Source organism: Saccopteryx leptura, chromosome 1 (genome assembly GCF_036850995.1).
Source record: "Saccopteryx leptura isolate mSacLep1 chromosome 1, mSacLep1_pri_phased_curated, whole genome shotgun sequence".
NCBI classification, from domain to species: domain Eukaryota; kingdom Metazoa; phylum Chordata; class Mammalia; order Chiroptera; family Emballonuridae; genus Saccopteryx; species Saccopteryx leptura.
In genome coordinates, this window is record NC_089503.1 from 314,614,262 (window position 1) to 314,634,254 (window position 19,993).

General features: G+C 46.6%; 1 protein-coding gene and 1 pseudogene across 1 annotated transcript in view; one reads left to right on the forward strand and one right to left on the reverse strand.

Annotated features, from left to right (window-relative positions):
- ARFGAP3 (ADP ribosylation factor GTPase activating protein 3) overlaps positions 1 to 3,908 on the reverse strand; it is a 57,799-nt gene extending 53,891 nt beyond the window's left edge. Inside the window, exon 1 of the mRNA XM_066358587.1 lies at positions 3,753 to 3,908. Within this exon, the coding sequence (XP_066214684.1) occupies positions 3,753 to 3,821 (69 nt within the window). The 5' untranslated portion in view covers positions 3,822 to 3,908. The remainder of the gene's footprint in view (positions 1 to 3,752) is intronic.
- A 1,274-nt stretch (positions 3,909 to 5,182) lies between these two features.
- On the forward strand, positions 5,183 to 5,387 carry LOC136389459 (guanine nucleotide-binding protein G(I)/G(S)/G(O) subunit gamma-5B-like; annotated as a pseudogene).
- The last annotated feature ends 14,606 nt before the right edge of the window (positions 5,388 to 19,993 follow it).

The window sequence follows — 19,993 nt, forward strand, 5'->3', positions numbered from 1 at the left end:
CTGAGCCACCAGCCATGGCCAGAGCCCTGTGTTTTCATTCTGCATTCCCAAAAACTATGTAGCACAGTTCTGATCCCCATTTTTCTTTAATGTTTATTTTGATTTAGAGAGAGAAAGGGAGAGAACAAGAGAGAGACAGGAACATCTGTTCCTTTATGTGCCCTGACCGGGGATTAAACCAGCAACCTCTGTGCTTCAGGGTGATGCTCTAACCAACCAAGCTATCCAGCCAGGGCTCGATCCTCATTTTAAAGAAAACTAAGGAATTATGAAGTATCATAGCTATAGAAATGTTGGGTCTGGAACTAGACCCCAGGCAGCTGGCAGCAGGGCCCATTCTTCTTCCCTTCACCATACTGCCTCTCACAGAGCCAGGAAGCCCTTTACCCATCCTTCATCCACTGCACTATCCACTTGCTGAAAGCAGGAGCCTGTCTCATCATTGAGGGTACATCAGTGTACCCTCAATTCTTGGCACAGTGCCCAGCACACAGCAGGTGCTCAAGGGATATTTATTGAATGAATTACTCAAGCAATCAATATAAAACCAAGGGATAGTATAGCTTCAAGGAAAGATTTCACAAACTAGAAAACGGATCCTTATGAGTTAAAACTTTTGGTCCAGAGTAAATGGTCATCATATACGAGAGGAAGAAATTGGATACCTACATTCTAAAAGTAAACTGGGTTGTTTTTCTTTACCTACCTTTCCTGTCTCATGTATCTTAGAGCTTGTTTTTAGAATCCCCTTTTGAAAATGATGCTTATCACCATCCAACTCTTTCAAATCATTAAAACTAGTTTTCATCTTTGTTTAGGTAATTGTTTCTTACTAATAGTCAAATAAAAAGTCTTAATCAAGAAATTTAGCCCTAGCCAGTTGCTCAGTGGATAGAGCATTAGCCCAGCATATGAACGTCCTGGGTTCAATTCCTGGTCAGGGCACACAGGAGAAGCAACCATCTACTTCTCTTGTCCTCCCTCTCCCACATCCCTCCTTCTCTCTCTCCCCCTCCCACAGCTAGTGGCTGGGTTGGTTCGAGCATCAGCCCAGACAGGGGTTGCTGGATGAATCTCTGTAGGGGCACATGCAGGAGTCTACCTCTCTATCTCCCTTCATCTCACCTAAAAAAGAAAAAAGAAAAGAGCCTGACTTGTGGTGGCGCAGTGGATAAAGCGACGACTTGGAACGCTGAGGTCGCTGGTTTGAAACCCTGGGCTTGCCCAGTCAAGGCACATATGGGAGTTGATGCTTCCTGCTCCTCCCCCTCCTCTCTTTCCCCCCTTCTCTAAAATGAATAAATAAAATCTTTTTTTAAAAAAAGAGGTTTAAAAAAAAGAAAAGAAAAAAAAGAAATGCAGCACGATACTGTGGAATATTATCAGAAAATATTTTTCCCTTTCTTTTATTAATCCTATTATGGAACATAAAATATTCTGTAGATGTGTTGTTCATAATAAAAATAAAAGAACAGCTGACATGTATTAAAGACTAGTATATGCAGGTACTGCTCTAAGTGCTTTTCTGGGATTTTCTCATTTAATCTTCACAATAATCCTCTGAGTTAGATCCTGCTCATGTCTCATTTTCAGAGGAGGAAAACAAGGTACAAAGTAAGTGTTCAAGTAACCTGCCCAAGGTGACAGAGGAAGCAGCAGCTGTCTGGATAATAATTTTCAAGTTCGCCCATATTTGTCCCTCAAAGTGTCTCTTGGTAGAAGGACATTTTTTTTTTTTTTTTTTTTTTTTTTTTACAGAGAGTCAGAGAGAGGGATAGGGAGAGAGATAAGAAGCATCAATTATTAGTTTTTCATCGTGACACCTTAGTTGTTCATTGACTGCTTTCTCATATGTGCCTTGACCGCGGGCCTTTAGCAGACCGAGTGACCCCTTGTTCGAGCCAGAAACCTTGGGTCCAAGCTGGTGAGCCTTGCTCAAGCCAGATGAGCCCACGCTCAAGCTGGAGAGCTCAGGGGTCTTGAACTTGGGTCCTCCACATCCTAGTCTGACGCTCTATCCACTGCGCCACCGCCTGGTCAGGTGACACTTCTTATTTCAAAAGGGCATCTTCCCTTTGATGAATTCCATCAAAAAGAATACATGTTGTGTTTCTAAGATAAAGCAGACACTGCTACCTGCAGATCTGAATGTTGTATAGATATACAGGAACCATTCTTTACTAACAGGTGACTATAAAATTGAAAACCAAGTAAACAGCAAATAAATCGGCACTGGAGAATTCCTGGAGCCTTTCTCCTCCTGACTTTCCTACCTTCATCAGACATTGCTTCCAATAAATTGTTTCCTTTCTCTCTCCTCTTAGGCTGTAAAATTGTAGGCTCCCCTCCACCATCAAGACTTAAAGAAATCTGCCTGACCAGGCGGTGGTGCAGTGGATAGAGCATCGGACTGGGATTGCAAAGGACCCAGGTTCAAGACCCTGAGGTCACCAGCTTGAGTGCGGGCTCATTTGGTTTGAGCAAAGCTCACCAGCTTGGACCCAAGGTCACTGGCTTGAACGAGGGGTTACTCGGTCTGCTGTAGCCCCACAGTTAAGGCGCATATGAGAGAGCAATCAATGAACAACTAAGGTGTCACAATGAAAAACTGATTGATGCTTCTCATCTCTCTGCGTTTCTGTCTGTCTGTCCCTATTTATCCCTCTCTCTGACTCTCGCTCTGTCTCTGAAAAAAAAAAAAAAGACTTAAAGAACTCTAAATTTTGAAAAGCTCAGGAACTTTTCTATGCCCAGAAAGAACTTCTGTCACAGGAGGAAAGGAGAGAGTCCATGCTGATAGGACAGCCCTTTGCACTCTCCAGGTTCCACTCCAACCTGTGATCAAACCTGTGATCCTCAGAGGATGGTGTCACTTTAGCCCAATGTGTCATCATACCTCCAGCCAGTTTCCAAAGTTGTAAAAGTCATGGAGGGCAGAGGGGTGGAGGAGGCAGCCTCTGGAGATGGGGGCGGGGGGAAGGAAAAAAAAACTCTAATCTACAGAGACCCAAAGGGAAGGAAAGGAAAAGGTCTATGATGGGCTTTCTTAGAAAGAGAAAAGAGCTGGAAGCCACTGAACAGACAACTTGGCAGCCGTATCAGGAACACTGAAGCTGGCTACAAGGAGCACAGGGAACCAATCAGGCTCCAACAGACGACCCTGAGGCTCTTTAGGGGTCCATTAGAGGGTGGGAAGGGGGCGAGGCAAGTTTTCCCAAACGCCTAGTGCCACCAGCTGGAGCCTAGTGCATGCTTCCCAGCTGGGTCACAGGTGGACTGCGGTGTCCGCCCGCACTCGCAGGAACCCCGGGGTATCCTCCCCAATCCTTTCTGGGGACCTCCAAGCTCGCCCCTACCTCTCACGAACTCACACTGTCCACTCGGCCACCCCCCAAAGCTACCCCCACACCCAAGTATGCTCCTCCGCAAGCTGTCAGGAACCCACAAATGTCTTCCCCCGACCCCAGGACCCCCAGATGCTTACGTCTCCCGCCCCTAGGATCCCCAGCAGTCCGCCCCGCCTGGGACCTTGGGTGTGCGCCCCCACCCCCGCTCCTCCCTTGCTGAGGCTGGGTGGCGGGGCGCGGTTCGCACCGGGGACAGGCCCAGCCGCCGCGGCCGCAAGTGCGACGTGTCACAGGCCGGGCCGGCCCCTCCTCCCGCGGCCGCGGACACTGGCGCGGCAGGAGCCGCTCGCGCGCAGGGTCCAGCAGGGATGCCAAGCAAGCCTGAACACTCCCGGCGGACGTTACCTTGTTGGTGGGTACCGAGCGGAGGCGCTTGAAGATGGTCAGGATATCCTGCTTGCTGGGGTCCCCCATGGCCACCAGAGAACCGAGGCGCAGCTAGCCCAGCCAACCGGGCAGGGCCGTGCAGGAGCGGTTGCCGCCTCTCGAAGCTACACTACAGCCCAAGGGGCGGGGCTGCGCGTGATGGCCAGGTTCCGCTTTTCCAGGCCCCGCCCACGGCCCCGCCCACAACCGGGCCCTCACGCCGTTGTCCTAGGGCCTCGCTTAGCGGTACCGCTGGCCCCGCCTACTCTAGGCCCGCCCCCTGACGCAACATGCGCGTGCGCAGGAGGCTCCCGCTTCTTTTCCAGGTCTTGGCCGCCACTCACCGAGGCGGTGGGTGGTGAATCTTGGCTGGGATTGGGTTTGCTCCCATGCGCACCGCCTTCGGAACCCCCACCATTTCGGCTGATGGATTGCCATTTCAATGAATGGCCTTCTTTCTTGGCCAAGATCTTCTAACCTCCTCGCTGAGTGCGGCAGAGGAGGAAACTTGAGCAGAAAGGGCCTACCCGCCGTTTCTGACGCCCGACGGAGAGGACTGGAGTACAGACACGGGGTTTTCATTAGTCCTTTAACGTTTTTTGCCCTGGGTGGGAAACTTTCTAGGCCAAAATTTTATTTTCTTTCTTTTTTTTTTTTCTTCATTTTTCTGAAGCTGGAAACAGGGAGAGACAGTCAGACAGACTCCCGCATGCGCCCTACCGGGATCCACCCGGCACGCCCACCATGGGGCGATGCTCTGCCCACCAGGGGGCGATGCTCTGCCCATCCTGGGCGTCGCCATGTTGCGACCAGAGCCACTCTAGCACCTGGGGCAGCGGCCAAGGAGCCATCCCCAGCGCCCGGGCCATCTTTGCTCCAATGGAGCCTCGGCTGTGGGAGGGGAAGAGAGAGACAGAGAGGAAAGCGCGGCGGAGGGGTGGAGAAGCAAATGGGCGCTTCTCCTGTGTGCCCTGGCCAGGAATCGAACCCGGGTCCTCCGCACGCTAGGCCGACGCTCTACCGCTGAGCCAACCTGCCAGGGCCTCAAAATTTTATTTTCTTAAAGTATCAGTTTGGGTCTAAGTAAGGTTAGAGAAAGAGGCACAAAGGTGCCCAGTCAGAACTAAGGAGTATAGCCTGACCAGGCGGTGGCGCAATGGATACATCGTCAGACTGGGATGCAGAGGACCGAGGTTCGAAACCCCGAGCTCGCCAGCTTGAGCGCAGGCTCATCTGGTTTGAGCAAGGCTAACCAGCTTGAGCTCAATGTCGCTGGCTCGAGCAAGGGGTCACTCGGTCTGCTGTAGCCCCCACCCCCCAACCCCCGCATCAGGGCACATATGAGTAAGCAATTGAGGCAGTCTGGCCTCGCGAACTCTTCCACCAACCGACCCACTCTCGCGTGCACCATGTCTGGTTTCCCCAGTGTCACCACTATGAAGAAAGGAGTTAAGCTCCGGCTTGGAGGCGGGGCTCAACTGCGTGAAAGTTTCTCAGGCAGCCGCAGATTTGAAACAATTCTGTCCGCAGAATGCACAAGATGACCCCCTGCTGACACTGGAGTATTTTCAAGTGTCAAGTACAAATCCCTTCAGACCCCCAAAAGTCTGTTAGTTATTTTTTATTTTTTGTAGTGAAATGAATCTTTGAAGGTATTCTAAACCACTTTTCATGGCCACTGAATATTTAAAGAGACCAAAATTTGAAACCTTTACAAAAAGCTTATTCCTGTAACACGTACCATACTACACAAAACCTCTGCTTCTGTCAGTCTTTAACATCTACCTCTGAATTTTCATGAATTTCTTTTTCACAAGGGTAATTATTTTATATACACTGGCAGCAGCAAATAAAATACTTTAAAAAAATTAAGAGAAAAAGCAATCGATGAACAACAAAGGTGCAGCAATTGAAGAGTTGATGCTTCTCATCTCTCTCCCTGTCTGTCCCTCTCTCTGTCTCTCTGTCTCTGTCACACACACACAAAGAACTGAGGGGTTCAGACAAGAAGCTTGACAGCTTGACATTTCCAGCACCACAGACTGCATCCTACTCTTGGGCTAACGTTACCAGCTAGAAGAAGGGTTTGAACTTGGAGAAATTTGCCTCTTTGTCAATAATGGACGTGGAGCCACCCGAAAATGTCACCTGAGGTTGGGTGTTTTTGGAGTCAAATGCAGTATCTTGGCTCCAAGTCCAAGTCAGCCGCCTACTTCCTAGCTCTGTGATCTTGGTCAAGTAATTTCTCTGAAGCTTGGTTTGCTCATCTGTACAATGGGATGAGAGATGAAGAACCAGTGCTGAGCAGCATGGGAGAGCAGCTTCCCAGGAAAAGCCTTTGGCAATGGCCTTCCACTTATAGGGGCTATGATTGTTCTCACCTGTCTGGTTAGGTACCCTCACAGGAAGTTGGACACTTGCTAGGAATAGGTTGGACTTTTTCCAAGGAGGGGAAAGTTATTACCTTCCAGAACAGTACTTTATTTTTGCAGACATCTGTGACTCTTTGAAAGTTCTTCCTTATACTGAGTTAAAGTACAGTATATCCTCTATATTTTGTGTCTGTTGATACTAGTTTGGCTTTAAGCAACACCTGGCATGTTCATAAGGATCAGTCATATCCTTTCTAATGGGGATAATAGTCCCATTCAGTGTTTGAAGCTGAAATCTTACCAAGTTATGTATCAGAAGCTGAAATCTTACCAAGTTATGTATCCAACATAGAGATTCCTGAGGAGAAGAAAAAATAGTATAATGAAGTGTAGACAGTGTCTACACTAATAGGCAGCATAAGGGAAGGGGGAAATATTACTGTCTTTTCTCTCATCTGTTTAACTGTTCTTCCTAGATCTTATTACCACCTGACACTATAATATGTAAATATATCTGCCTCCCTTCAACTGAATATAAGTTTCATGAGATCAGATCTGTTTGGTCTACCTCTCTATCCCCAACACCTAGAACAATGCCAGGCACGTAGTATGCATCCAATAAAGACTTTTGGTGTGGAGGTAGAATGTATAAGTACAAAAAAATCACTCCCAACACCATAATGAGAAAAGGCTGGTAATCTACAAAATCATAACTTCTCTTGAGCCCATCAGAGACCTGAGGTTGCCAAGCAACCAAGTAAACTCAATTCCCAAGCCTCTCCAAAAAGAGAACATAACTCCCTTTGGCAGAGCATAGGAGAAAAGCCATACAAGTGGGCAAGAGGATCACTTAAAATTTTAATAAATTCTTCTTTTTTTTTTAAGCGAAGGAGAGAGAGACAGACAGGGACAGACAGCCATGAAGGGAGGAAGATGAGAAGCATCAACTCATAGTTGCATCACTTTAGTTGTTCATTAATTGCTTTCTTGTATATGCCTTGACTAGGGGCTCCAGCTGAGCCAGTGACCCCTTGCTCAAACCAGTGACCTTGGGGTCATGTCTCTGATCCCATGCTAAAGCCGGTGACCCCATACTCAAGTTGGTGAGCCCACGCTCAAACTGGTGACCTTGGTTTTTCGAACCTGGGTCCTCAGTGTCCCAGGTTGATGCTCTACTTACTGCACCACAGCCTGGTCAGGCTTTAATGAATTCTTTTATTATTATTATTTAAATGAATTCACAAGGCCAAATGTGAGCTAGCATTTTGGTTTGGAGTAGTTGGAGGCCTCAGATAAAAAGGGAGTTTACATTCACTCACAAGCATTTTTCCATAAACCTCCACCAGAATTCTTTCTTCACAAGAAAGATGGAGACAGAGACAGAGACTAGAGAGAAACCCTTTGTGGAGCAGGCATGCAACTGTTAAGGAACAGGTACAAACTCCACTTACTTCACTTCTCCCTTAGAAAGCAAAAGCAGCAAACTCCCCTCAGGGTACAGGCAAAATTCATTTCTGCCAGGGGAGAAAGAAGCAAAATCCAGTAATACCAAATCCAAAAGAGATAGAAAGTTCTCTAACTTATAAAAGGGTAGGCAGTATTTCATTGCTGTAGGGGGAAGTGAAATTCCTCCATTGCTGGGGGAAAGTCAGGATACTCTTTGGGCTCAGAATCCTGTATTGCTTACCAAACAGGTTTGCTACCACTATAAAAGGGAGAGGAAAGTTTCAATCAAGATCAGTCATGGACACCATGCAGAGGCTTACTGTCACCAGGAGGAGGGCAGGAATATTGAGAAAACTCCAATCCTCAGCCCCAGGCCCACAAATTTTAAGACTGATGCTGGACCAGGTCAACAGAAAACTTCTACTCACATGTCCATGAGCCTAGCACTAAGTAATAAACAGCAGCAGTCTACCACAGAGGGAGGAACAAGCGTGGCAGGAAACAACTCTGGTAGCCTAGCCCACACTGGAAGCACAGGCTACGTCAGCCCAGGGCTCAAGAAGTTTGAACTCTAGGGTGCACTGAAGATAGAGTAACAACAAAACCAGGCTTAACTCCTACCTAAATTGACTCAATTCCCACACTAATGACCTGGCAAAAGTTTGCCAATTTTCAAGAGTAAATACAGTACTGTTAATTTCTGTCTTTATTTCTCTATGTTCAAGTTTCTTGACCTCAGCACTATTGGCATTTTGGGAGAAATAACTCTTTGTTGTGAGGCGTGGCTAAGAGATAATGTTCACTTGTTTTCTCTTCAGCACTGACTAAAGTCCACCGACATTCTCCAGAGGTAAGGAACAAGATCTGTGCTGGTCTCACTTTGTCATTCATCATGTGACTGTCTAGGTATGTCTACTTTTTCCTCAGAGTGGCCTTTGGCATTCAGCAAGCTCCTATTCAACTATAAATGAACTAAATAAACGACAGCAGGTCCTCGGAATACATCATTTTATTCAATGTCCTTTGGTTATCACGTTGGAGGAACGTAACTCTTGTTTGTATCAATCAGTGTATGGCAAAACTGGTTTCATTATTCCTTGTTTCACTCAAAGTTGCAGAACCTTCCCACAACATTAAGTGAGGACATACTGAAATGCCATTTCTTCTGGCCACAGCCACCCCAGGATGTCTTCATAAAAAATAGTAAGGACAGACCCTGGTTGGTTAGCTCAGTCGGTTGGAGCGTTGTCCCAAAATACCAAGGTTGAGGGTTCAATCTCTGGTCAGGGCACATGTGGGAAGCAATGGATGAATGCATGGCTGGGTGGACAGCAAATGAATGCTCTTCTCTTTTTCTATCCCTCCCATTCTCTCTCTGTCTCTCTAAAATCGATTCATAAATAATAATAATAATAAAATAGCATGAACAGTACATAGAAGGCAATGTGGACCTGGGACCTGTGTTCTGTTGTTCTAGATAAGAGAAATCAAAGATCCAAATAAATGGAGAAAAATACTATGCTCATGGATTGGAAGACTCACTGTTGTTGAGTCTCCAAAATTGCTCTATAAATTCAACACAATCCAAATCAAATTGTCAGCATACATTTTTGTAGAAATTGAGAGGCTAATTCTAAAATTTATAATGAAAAAGCACAGGACCTACCTAGAATAACCAGAACAATTTTGAAAAAGAAGGACATGGTAGGAGGGCTCACTACCTGGCTTCAAGGTTTACTACAAAACTACAGTAATTAAGACAGTGTAGGATTGTGAAAGAATGGACCTATATAGATCAGTGGACTAGAATGAGGAGTCTAAAAATAGATCCACATATAAATGGACAACTGATTTATGATAGAGCTGCCAAAGTAATTCAATAGAGAGAGGAGAGTCAAGCATGGTGCTGGAACAATTGGACATTCATAGGCAAATAAATAAGTATAAATAAGTCTGAACTCATACCTTATAGCCCTCTAAAAAATTATCTTGAAAGGATCACATACCCAGGTGTGGAAACTATGCAGCATCTAGAATAAAATGTAGGAGAAAGTCTGTGTGACCTTGATTAGGCAAAACTTTGTTATCTAAGACCACGAAGAGCACACCTGTAAACTAAACTGATAATTGGATGTATAAACACATTTTGGTATGTTTCCACAGTGGAATACTTCTCAGTAACAAAAAGGAACCTGACAGAGGCAATAACATGAATGAACGTTGGAAGGATTATGCCAAGAGAAAGAAGCCAGTCACAAAAGTCTACATACTGTATTATTTCACCTATATGACATTTTGGAAAATCCTTTTGGGAGAATCAGCATTCAGCTAAATATTGTACATTACGGTAAGAACTGTAACTGAGATTCTGAGTAATATGAGAGAGAGAGATTTTTAGAGGAGAACCTGTCCTCCTGTTGACTGATATGTATCATCCTATTGCAAGTATTTGTATTTTAATAGGGATCGAACTTTATTAAAGATATTTATCTCTAAGGATTTTCCACCCCAAGGTAAGAAATATATGAGGATTTATCTTGAAAGGTAGCCTAACTCCTCATTTCCAGCCAGCATAAATAGGAGAATGAGCATCTTCCAAAGGTATCAAAAAAAAAAAAAAAAAAGTAAGAATACAGAGAACGAGGAAGAAAAGAAAGAACTAAAGAAACAAAACTGAGGACAAGGGTGAGAATTGAGATTGGAGAATAATAGAACACAGGGCCCAGCCAACAGGTAGGTCCACATTGCCTTCTGTTTGTTTACTGTCCTTGCTAGTTTTTATCATTATTATTATTGATTGATTGATTGATTTTAGAGAGACAAAGAGAGGACAGGAGGAAGAGAAAAAGAGAGGAACATTCATTTGCTGTCCACCTAGCCGTGCATTCATCCATTGCTTCCCACATGTGCCATGACCAGAGATCAAACCCAGGCATTTTGGGACAACGCTCCAATCGACTGAGCTAACCAACCAGGGTCTGTCCTTACTATTTTTTATGAAGACATCCTGGGGTGGCTGTGGCCAGAAGAAATGGCATTTCAGTATGTCCTCATTTAACGTTGTGGGAAGGTTCTGCAACTTTGAGTGAAATGAGGAATAATGAAACCAGTTTTGCCATACACTGATTGATACAAACAAGAGTTACATTTCTCCAACGTGATAACCAAAGAACATTGAATAAAATGATGTATTCCGAGGACCTGCTGTCATTTATTTAGTTCATTTATAATTGAATAGGAGCTTGCTGAATGTCAAAGGCCACTCTGAGGAAAAAGTAGACATACCTAGACAGTCACATGATGAATGACAAAGTGAGACCAGCACAGATCTTGTTCCTTACCTCTGGAGAATGTCGGTGGACTTTAGTCAGTGCTGAAGAGAAAACAAGTGAACGTTATCTCTTAGCCACGCTACTTCTGCACAAGTCAGATACATTTGAAAACGAATTGCCTGACCAGATGGTGGCACAGTGGATAGAGTGTTGGCCTCTATCCACTAGAATGGATGCAGAGGACTCAGGTTTAAAACCTCGAGGTTACCGGCTTGAGCACTGGCTCATCCAGCTTGAGTGTGGGATCAAAGACATGACCCCATGGTTGCTGGCTTGAGCCCAAGGTCTCCTGCTTGAAGAAGGGGTTACTTGGTCTGCTGTAGCCCCTGGTCAAGGCACATATGAGAAAGCAATCAATGAGCAACTAAGGTACTGCAATGAAGAATTGATGCTTCTCATCTCTCTCCCTTCCTGTCTGTCCCTGTTTCTCCTTCTTGCTTAAAAATAAGAAGAAAATGAACCATGAAATCGTCAATCCTGTATGTGTAAGCAGTGTACATTTGGAAATTCACAAATGCCCCATTTTATTTATTTTATTTTATTGTATTGTATTTTTCTGAAGTTGGAAACGGGAAGGCAGTCAGACAGACTCCCGCATGCGCCCGACCGGGATCCACTGGGCACGCCCACCAGGGGGCGATGCTCTGCCCATCTGGGGCGTCGCTCTGTCGCAACCAGAGCCATTCTAGCACCTGAGGCAGAAGCCATGGAGCCATCCTCAGCGCCCAGGCCAACTTTGCTCCAATGGAGCCCCGGCTGCGGGAGGGGAAGAGAGAGACAGAGAGGAAGGAGAGGGGGAGGGGTGGAGAAGCAGATGGGCGCTTCTCCTGTGTGCCCTGGCCAGGAATCAAACCTGGGACTCCTGCACACCAGGCCGACACTCTACCACTGAGCCAACCAGCCAGGGCACAAATGCCCCATTTTAAAGGTAAAGTATTTAAATAATTATTTGATTTCTTTAATAGAAATTTAAACTGATGCTATTACCTTCCTTAATGGGATAAATTATTTGGAATACCTTCATACTGTGTAATACTGCAATGTTACAATATAGCAAAAATAATTGGAAAGTGAAATGAAACCTTATGTTTACACAACAACCTATAGACTTGAATATTATGTTTATTTGTAATCATCAAAAACTGGGAATAACTGCCTGACCAGGCGGTGGCGCAGTGGATAGAGCATCAAACCGGGATGTGGAGGACCCAGGTTCAAGACTCCGACGTCGCCAGCTTGAGCGCGGGCTCATCTGGTTTGAGCAAAGCTCACCAGCTTAAACCCAAGGTCGCTGGCTCGAGCAAGGGGTTACTCGGTCTGCTGAAGGCCCGCGATCAAGGCACATATGAGAAAGCAATCAATGACCCACTCAACGAAAAACCGATGATTGATGCTTCTCATCTCTCTCCATTTCTGTCTGTCTGTCCTTATCTATCCCTCTCTCTGACTCTCTCTCTGTCTCTGAAAACAAACAAAAAAACAAACAAAAAAACTGGGAATAACCCAATATCCTTCAACTGGATCAACAAGCCTTGGTACAGTTAGTGGAAACTACCCTCACTAAGAAGGAACAAACTACTGATGCACGAAGCCACATGGATGAATCTCAAAAGAATTCTGTGTAGTGAAAAAAGGTAATTTCAAAAGGTGACATATTGTATGTATCCATTCATATTACATCCTGGAAAAGGCAACACTATAGAAATAGAAAACAGATGAGTGGTTTCCAGGGTCTGGGGATATAAGGTGGGGTTGACAACTGAGGAGCAAGTAGAAATTTGGGGGATGCTGGGACAATTCTGTATCTTGATTGTGATAATAATGGTAGTATAACTGTCTGCATTTGTAAAAACCTGCAAAACTGCATACTAAATGAAATGTACTTGACTGTATGTACATTACACCTTTAGAAATGAAAAAAAGGCCCTGGCCGGTTGGCTCAGCGGTAGAGCGTCGGCCTGGCGTGCGGGGGACCGGGGTTCGATTCCTGGCCAGGGCACATAGGAGAAGCGCCCATTTGCTTCTCCACCCCCGCTCCCCCTCCTTCCTCTCTGTCTCTCTCTTCCCCTCCCTCAGCCAAGGCTCCATTGGAGCAAAGATGGCCTGGGCACTGGGGATGGCTCCTTGGCCTCTGCCCCAGGCGCTAGAGTGGCTCTGGTCGTGGCAGAGCGACGCCCCGGAGGGGCAGAACGTCGCCCCCTGGTGGGCGTGCCGGGTGGATCCCGGTCAGGCGCATGCGGGAGTCTGTCTGACTGTCTCTCCCCGTTTCCAGCTTCAGAAAAATACAAAAAAAAAAAAAAAAAAAAAAAGCCTGACCAGGCAGTGGTGCAGTGGATAGAGCGTCAGACTGGGACCCAGGTTCAAAACCCCGAGGTCGCTGGCTTGAGCAAGGGATCACTCTGTCTGCTGTAGACCCCTGATCAAGGCACATATGAGAAAGCAATCAATGAACAACTAAGGAGCCACAAGGAAGAATTGATGCTTCTCATCTCTCTTCCTTCCTGTCTGTCTGTCTCTATCTGTCCCTCTGTCTCTGTCAAGAAAAGAAAAAAAAAAAAAAGAAAATGAAATAGGAAACAGCCTGACTGATGGTGGGTGGTGCAGTGGGTACAGCATCTACTTGGGATGCTGAGGTCCCAGGTTTGAAACCCTAAGGTCTCCGGCTTGAGTGTGGGCTCATCTAGCTTGAGCGCAGGCTCACCAGCTTGAGTACGGGGTTGCTGGCTTGAGCGTGGGATCATAGACATGACCCCATGGTCACTGGCTTGAAGCCCAAGGTTGCTGGCTTGAGCAAGGGGTCACTGGCTCAGCTGGAGAACTGCCGGCAAGGCACATATAAGAAAGCAATTAATAAACAACTAAAGTAATGTAACTACGAGTTGATACTTCTCATCTCTCTCCCTTCCTGTCTCTCTCTCACAACAACAAAAACAAAAAGGAAATAGGAAACAAAGCAAATGCTCAGCAATTTGGGACTTGGGATGCATAAAATATCATGCAGCCATTAAATAGTACAGTCTTAGTTGAAGCATATTTAAGGGCATGAGAAAATGCTCATGATTAAATGGTAAGAGGAGAAGCAGGGTACCAAACTGCAGTTACAATATGATCCTAATTTTGTAAAACACACACCCATTGATGACAAAGACGACACAGCACGTGCATATGTGCATGAGTAGAAACAAGACAAGAAAAACTACTACACCAGAACATCAGCGGTGCTACCTGTGGATGTCAGGATCACGGGTGACGTTCAATGTTTTCTGAATACTTTTGCTTAGCTTCTAAGCATTCATCTGACTTTTTGTACCTTTTACAGTTAGTTAAGGAAAATCATTACCATCGTTCTCTGAAACTATTATAAAGGGGCAGGAGCAGACTGACTATCTTGCCCCCAAAGTGGCCCATGAGCTGCAGCAAGCACACAGTTTGCTTACAGTCAGTTTCACCTTGGTGAGCAAATGCCACTGGGCTCAGGGGCTTTGTCTTCATGCCTTTCAGCTGGACTCAGGTTTCTGGGATCTCGGCTGCGTCATCACCTGCCAGTCGGCATTCTTTACTCCTCAGAGTTTTAGCCCATTGACAGCTGGTGTTAGTTATCCTTTCCTCAAAAAATAGGGAGGTCATCTACGTAGTTCCTTTGTTCATCAGTCCCTTCATCCATTCATTTCCTAGCCCTTTCTACAAAAGATTTGAAGAAGTGTAAAACAGTATATTAACGGTCCCCCAACTAGGATGATTTGACTTACGATTTTTCAACTTTCTCACTTGACAATGGTGTGAAAGCAATGGGCATTCAGTGGAACTGCTAGGCTAAGCTGTAATGTTCAGTAGTAGCTTAGGTGTATTACATGTGTTTTTTAAAAAACTTTTTATGTGACTGATTTTTTTTTTAATTTTTTTTTATTCATTTTTTTTTTTTAGAGAGGAGAGAGAGACAGAGAGGGAGAGAGGAGAAAGAAACAGAGAGAGAGACGGGGGGAGGAACTGGAAACATCAACTCCCATATTTGCCTTGACCAGGCAAGCCCAGGGTTTCGAACCGGCGACCTCAGCATTTCCAGGTCGACGCTTTATCCACTGCGCCACCACAGGTCAGGCCGTGACTGATTTTTTGACATTCAATATTATTTTACATTAGTAAAATTAGGTGTACAGCATAATGGTTAGATGCTCATATAATTTACAATAAATGCATTTTTGACTCAGGATATTTTCAACTTGCAATGGGTTCATCAGGACGTAAGATGTATATAACCCCATCATACTTCAAGGAGCGTATGTAATCTGAGTTTCATTGATTGGTCCAAAATTGATTTCATTTTTTCTTTTCAGTTTAGCTCTACAAGCACTGGGGCCAGAGAGAAGAGATTGCTGCTCAGTGGGGGAGACAGACATACCAGCAGCGATGGGGGGTGGAGGAGTGGCGGTGGGGAGCGTGCTGTGATGAGGTGCCCCAGACCACAGAGGAAGGTCTTTCAGGTCAGGCAGCTCCATATGGGGGAACTCCAGTCATTAAAGGTGTATTTAATGAGCACTACTGGGGCAGGCACCTTCTTGCCCTCCGAGGCTGGTGCCCTCATAGTCCAACAGCACAGCCTAGTGGGCAGGCTGTGCACTGCACTGCCCACCTCTGAATCTAGGTCAGCTGAGCTGTAGCTGTTGTGCCTCAGGCAAGTTACCTAAACCTAGTTAATGGGCTTCTGTGACGATTCAATGAGTTAATAAAGGCTAGAGCAGTGGTTCTCAAAGTGTGCACCAGGGTGCACTGGTGTGCCCTAGAAGATTTCCAGGTGTGCCGTATGGTATTCCGGAGAAATATGTTCCTGTTGGGGACCAATACTCGGACCAACCAAGCTAGCTGATTTCTGGAATTTAGATTTTGGGGGGACAGAGGTGTGGGGAATTGGCTGTAAACTGACAGTCTGCCCAATCCCCCACCTCACTTGCCTGCTTAGGTTGCAAAAGGCTGTTAAGCTGTGGTGCTGGATTGTTTACACTACCCACCATGTTCCCCAGAAAGACTGGAGGCAAGTTTCTTCTATACTTTGTTTGGTATAAAGTTAAGATGATATGTATGGTGAGGGTTTTCTGCACTCAACACAATTAAGAGTAAAAAGAGAGGAATTCTTCAATGTATTGATGTGGAAATGAGAGTTTGCTTTTCAAATGTATGCCCAAACATTGAAGAAATCACTAGGACACATCAGGCTGTTTCTCATAAACACAAGAATGAAAAAACTTAACACATTCACGCCAGGACCTGCCGAATTTACTAAATCTTACTAACAATGTATCTATATATATAAAAAGATAACTTTTTTGTCATTTTATTTATTTATTTATATTTTACAGAGACAGAGAGAGGGACAGACAGGGACAGACAGACAGGAACAGAGAGAGATGAGAAGCATCAATCATTAGTTTTTCATTGCACGTTGCAACACCTTAGTTGTTCATTGATTGCTCTCTCATATGTGCCCTGACCCCGGGCTTTCAGCAGACCGAGTAACCCCTTGCTGGAGCCAGCGACCTTGGGCTCAAGCTGGTGAGCTTTTGCTCAAACCAGATGAGCCCGCACTCAAGCTGGCGACCTCGGGGTCTCGAACCTGGGTCCTCTGCATCCCAGTCCGACGCTCTATCCACTGCACCACCGCTTGGTTAGGTGTTATTTTATTTTTAACCCTTCTTTTTTTTATGAATTCTAAAAAGCATAACTCAAAAAATGTAACATAAAAATGTTTTTTATTGTCAGAATAAATTTAATTTTGTCATATTTATTTCATTTAATTGCCATAAAAGTATGCTTGGACTTTATATATATTTCTTTAATATTTGACTTATTATACATATTTCTCATTTGTATATAGTGCACTTACAATTATTTGTATGATTTTAAATGTGCCCTGACTTCAAAAAGTTTGAGAACCACTGGCTTAGAGTTTAGAACAGGGTCTGGCACCAAGTGAAATGCAAATGTTGACTACTATTGTTCCCATTTTATAGATGAGCAAACCAAAGCCAGGAGAAATTCAGTATGCTCAAGGTCACACAGCTAATTAAGGTGACACAGTTGGAGCCAAGTTGGAGTGCAGGAAATATAACCTCACAGTCCATGCTCTTAATTGACTTCTTTTTTATGCCTTTGTAAGACTGTTTTTAAGTTTCAGAGGAGGAAAAAAAAAAGTTTTGTCAGATTTTGATGTGAAAAACTCAGCTTTCTTTCAGTTTCATGTATGGCTGAATATATGGCCTGGAGGAAGCATTCTTGCCCAGATTTGGAATCTCCACCAGGGTTTGCATACTTCGGTTATGATTGGCTAGAGTTGGGATGGCATCTGGGGCCCAAGACTACCTTCATAGCAAGGTACCCCATGCTTGTGCCTTATGAAGCACTTTTATACCCTTGACCTCATTGTGACCATGAACAAGGGAGGACAGGACTCATTTTCCAGGTGAAGACACCGAGGGTCAGGGTGATGAAGGGACTTACCTGAATCCATGCAGCTCATCAGTGACACAGAATGTCCATCTAACCCTGGTGGGACACCTCTCCCTAGCTGCCACCTTGCATGGGAATCATAGGAATAGCCCGAGATGGGGTGGCAAGTCGGCCAGTGTCCCTGGCTCCCTGGGTTCTCTTTGTGCATACTGTCCCCACCTTCTTGGCCAGGCTGTGGCTGATCAGTCTCTGGGTCCCCAGGGCCCAGATCCTATGACCTAGAGCTGGGTTAGGAACGTCAGCTGCTCATCTGAACACACCAAGGAGCACATGGAACTTGTTGGTATTCTCGCAGCCCTGATTTGCTATTGGGACCTGTGGTTCTCAAAGTGCAGTCTTGAATCAGCATCTCCTGGGGACTTGTTAAATCCGCAAACTCTGGCTCCCTCAGAAACTCTGGGATGTGGCCTAGCAAGCTGGGTTGTAACAAGCCCTCCAGGTGTTTGAGAACCAGTGGTTCAGACAACAGCACCTACCATTTGGAGTTGGGCACCAGAGTTCAAACCCCAGTTCTGCCTGTCTTGCTGTATGGCCAGACTCAGGTCACTCAACATGTCTGGTTCATTTCCTCATCTGTAAAATGGCACTCATAGACAGTGAGGAGGCTCATAGGACCCTTTGCAGGAAAAGTGCTCTGCACGGGGCCTGGCATGTAGCCGATAAATGTTAAGTCCAAGGCTGGTTGGAAAGACAGGCTGAGGAGCTGCCTGTTCCTGGATAGTGCCAGGGTCAGCTGGGCTCCTCTGACTCTGTGCTTGGCCTTGGCCCTGCATGACAGGGACTGAGACTTGTACCTCAAACACAGGTCTGGCCAGATTCAGAGCTGCCTGGGACTGCTCTCCTGAGGCACTATGGAGCTGTCTCCATCCTGGCCCTAGGCCCTCTGCTCGCTCCCACCACAGGGACCAAAGAGGTCCAGTCCAGAGGGCCCTGCACACCCTCCCATGAAAAAATTGAGGCCCAGGGAGGGGCATACACCTCCTGCAGGTGTGTGGGGCAGCCCCTGGGAGGGGCATCAGCCTGCCTCACCTAGGGAAGAGTGGGCTGGGGAGGGGAGCAGACAGCAGCTGCCACCCTGGAAAGAGAGGGGTCTCGAACCTGACAGTGCATGAGCTACAAGAAGGGTTGAGGAGGAGAGGCAGCTTATAGGCACCTACAGGAGGCCTGGCAAGGTCTCTCAGTTCTGGGCACCCCTGAGGTCATTCCCACTTGATGGAGACTGAGGCTTAGAGAGGCTTCCGTTCCCACAGGGGTGGAGATGCTTCCTACTGGAGGTTGGAGGAACAGCTCAAGGACCCCTTAGGGCCTTGGAGTGGGGTTAGAAGATCGTGTTTTTCCTGACTTCCTGAGGCTTGTAGTCTGCTAGGATCGACCCTGCACACCCTCAGGGGACCATCCTGCCCCCTCCACTCTGGCTACCCCTGTGCTAGTGTCAGAATGATTCCATCCCTCCTTGGCCCACCCGAGCTCCCTAAAGTCCCTTCTTCATGTCTGTCCTGGGACCACCAAGTCTTGCACACAGTAGGTGCTCAATAAATGTTTGGTGAATGAATGAAACCCAGGAACCAAAGTGACTTCCTGCTTGGAGGGGTTACTCAGGGTTAGGCCTTACTTAGAACCCCCAACTACTTGCTCTGTGACCACAGGCATGCCACTTCCCCTCACTTGGCCTCAGTTTCCCCAGGAAAGAGGGGTTTGGTCAGGTGGCCCACAGGGAACCTTCTCAACCTCCCCCATCCCTGTACCGATGGATTGTGAGCAGTTTTCTTCCAGGGCTGGCTCCTAGTACCCAAGGCCTTGGCATAGCCCATAGGGCACCCAGCAAAGACCAGGCCAGGCACAGGGCGAGGACCTGCACGTTTCAGTGGACAAGGATCCTACAATGAAGCTAGGGACACAGAGGCCAGCCCTGTCCTGTCTGCAGGGATCTCAGAAGGCCCAGTATTTTAGTTTAAGCTTTGACAGAGCCAGAGGCCTCGCTGGGTCACTGGACTACAGCTTGCTTGCTCTCTGGGTATTACCATGGGATTTGGAGAGGAGGATAAAGCTTCCCCTCCCCAGCTCCATGCTGAGAAGAGGGAACTGGGACAGGAGCCTAGAGCTCCAGGGACCAGAGGGTGGTCAAGACACAGCTGTGACCTGTGAGAAGGAGCAGCTGGGCCTGGGCAGTGGCTGTGGGAGGGGGAAGGAAGAGGAGCGAGGAGGGCTTACTGGCCCTGCATGGACGGTGTGGAAGGGGCAGCCAATGATGCCAGGGGGTCCCAGCTGGGGACTGGGAGAACAGGGTGTCACTCATCACCACATCCTGAGTTTTTGTGGCCTTTCACCCCTTACTTTACCCATCCAGCTGGGAAGGCAGGCACCACTCTCTCCTGGGGAAAGAGCCAGGACAGAAGTGGGCAGGTGGGCAGCGAGAACCCTCAGGATTCCTGTAGGAGCTCTGGGGAGGACAGGAGGCTGTGAAGAGGGCCTTGCTGAGCAGAGGTTGTTCCATCCAGGCTTTGAGGGCTCCTCCTGCTCACACAGCGCTCTCTATCGGTCAGGGGAGGGATAAAAGAAGGACTTGACC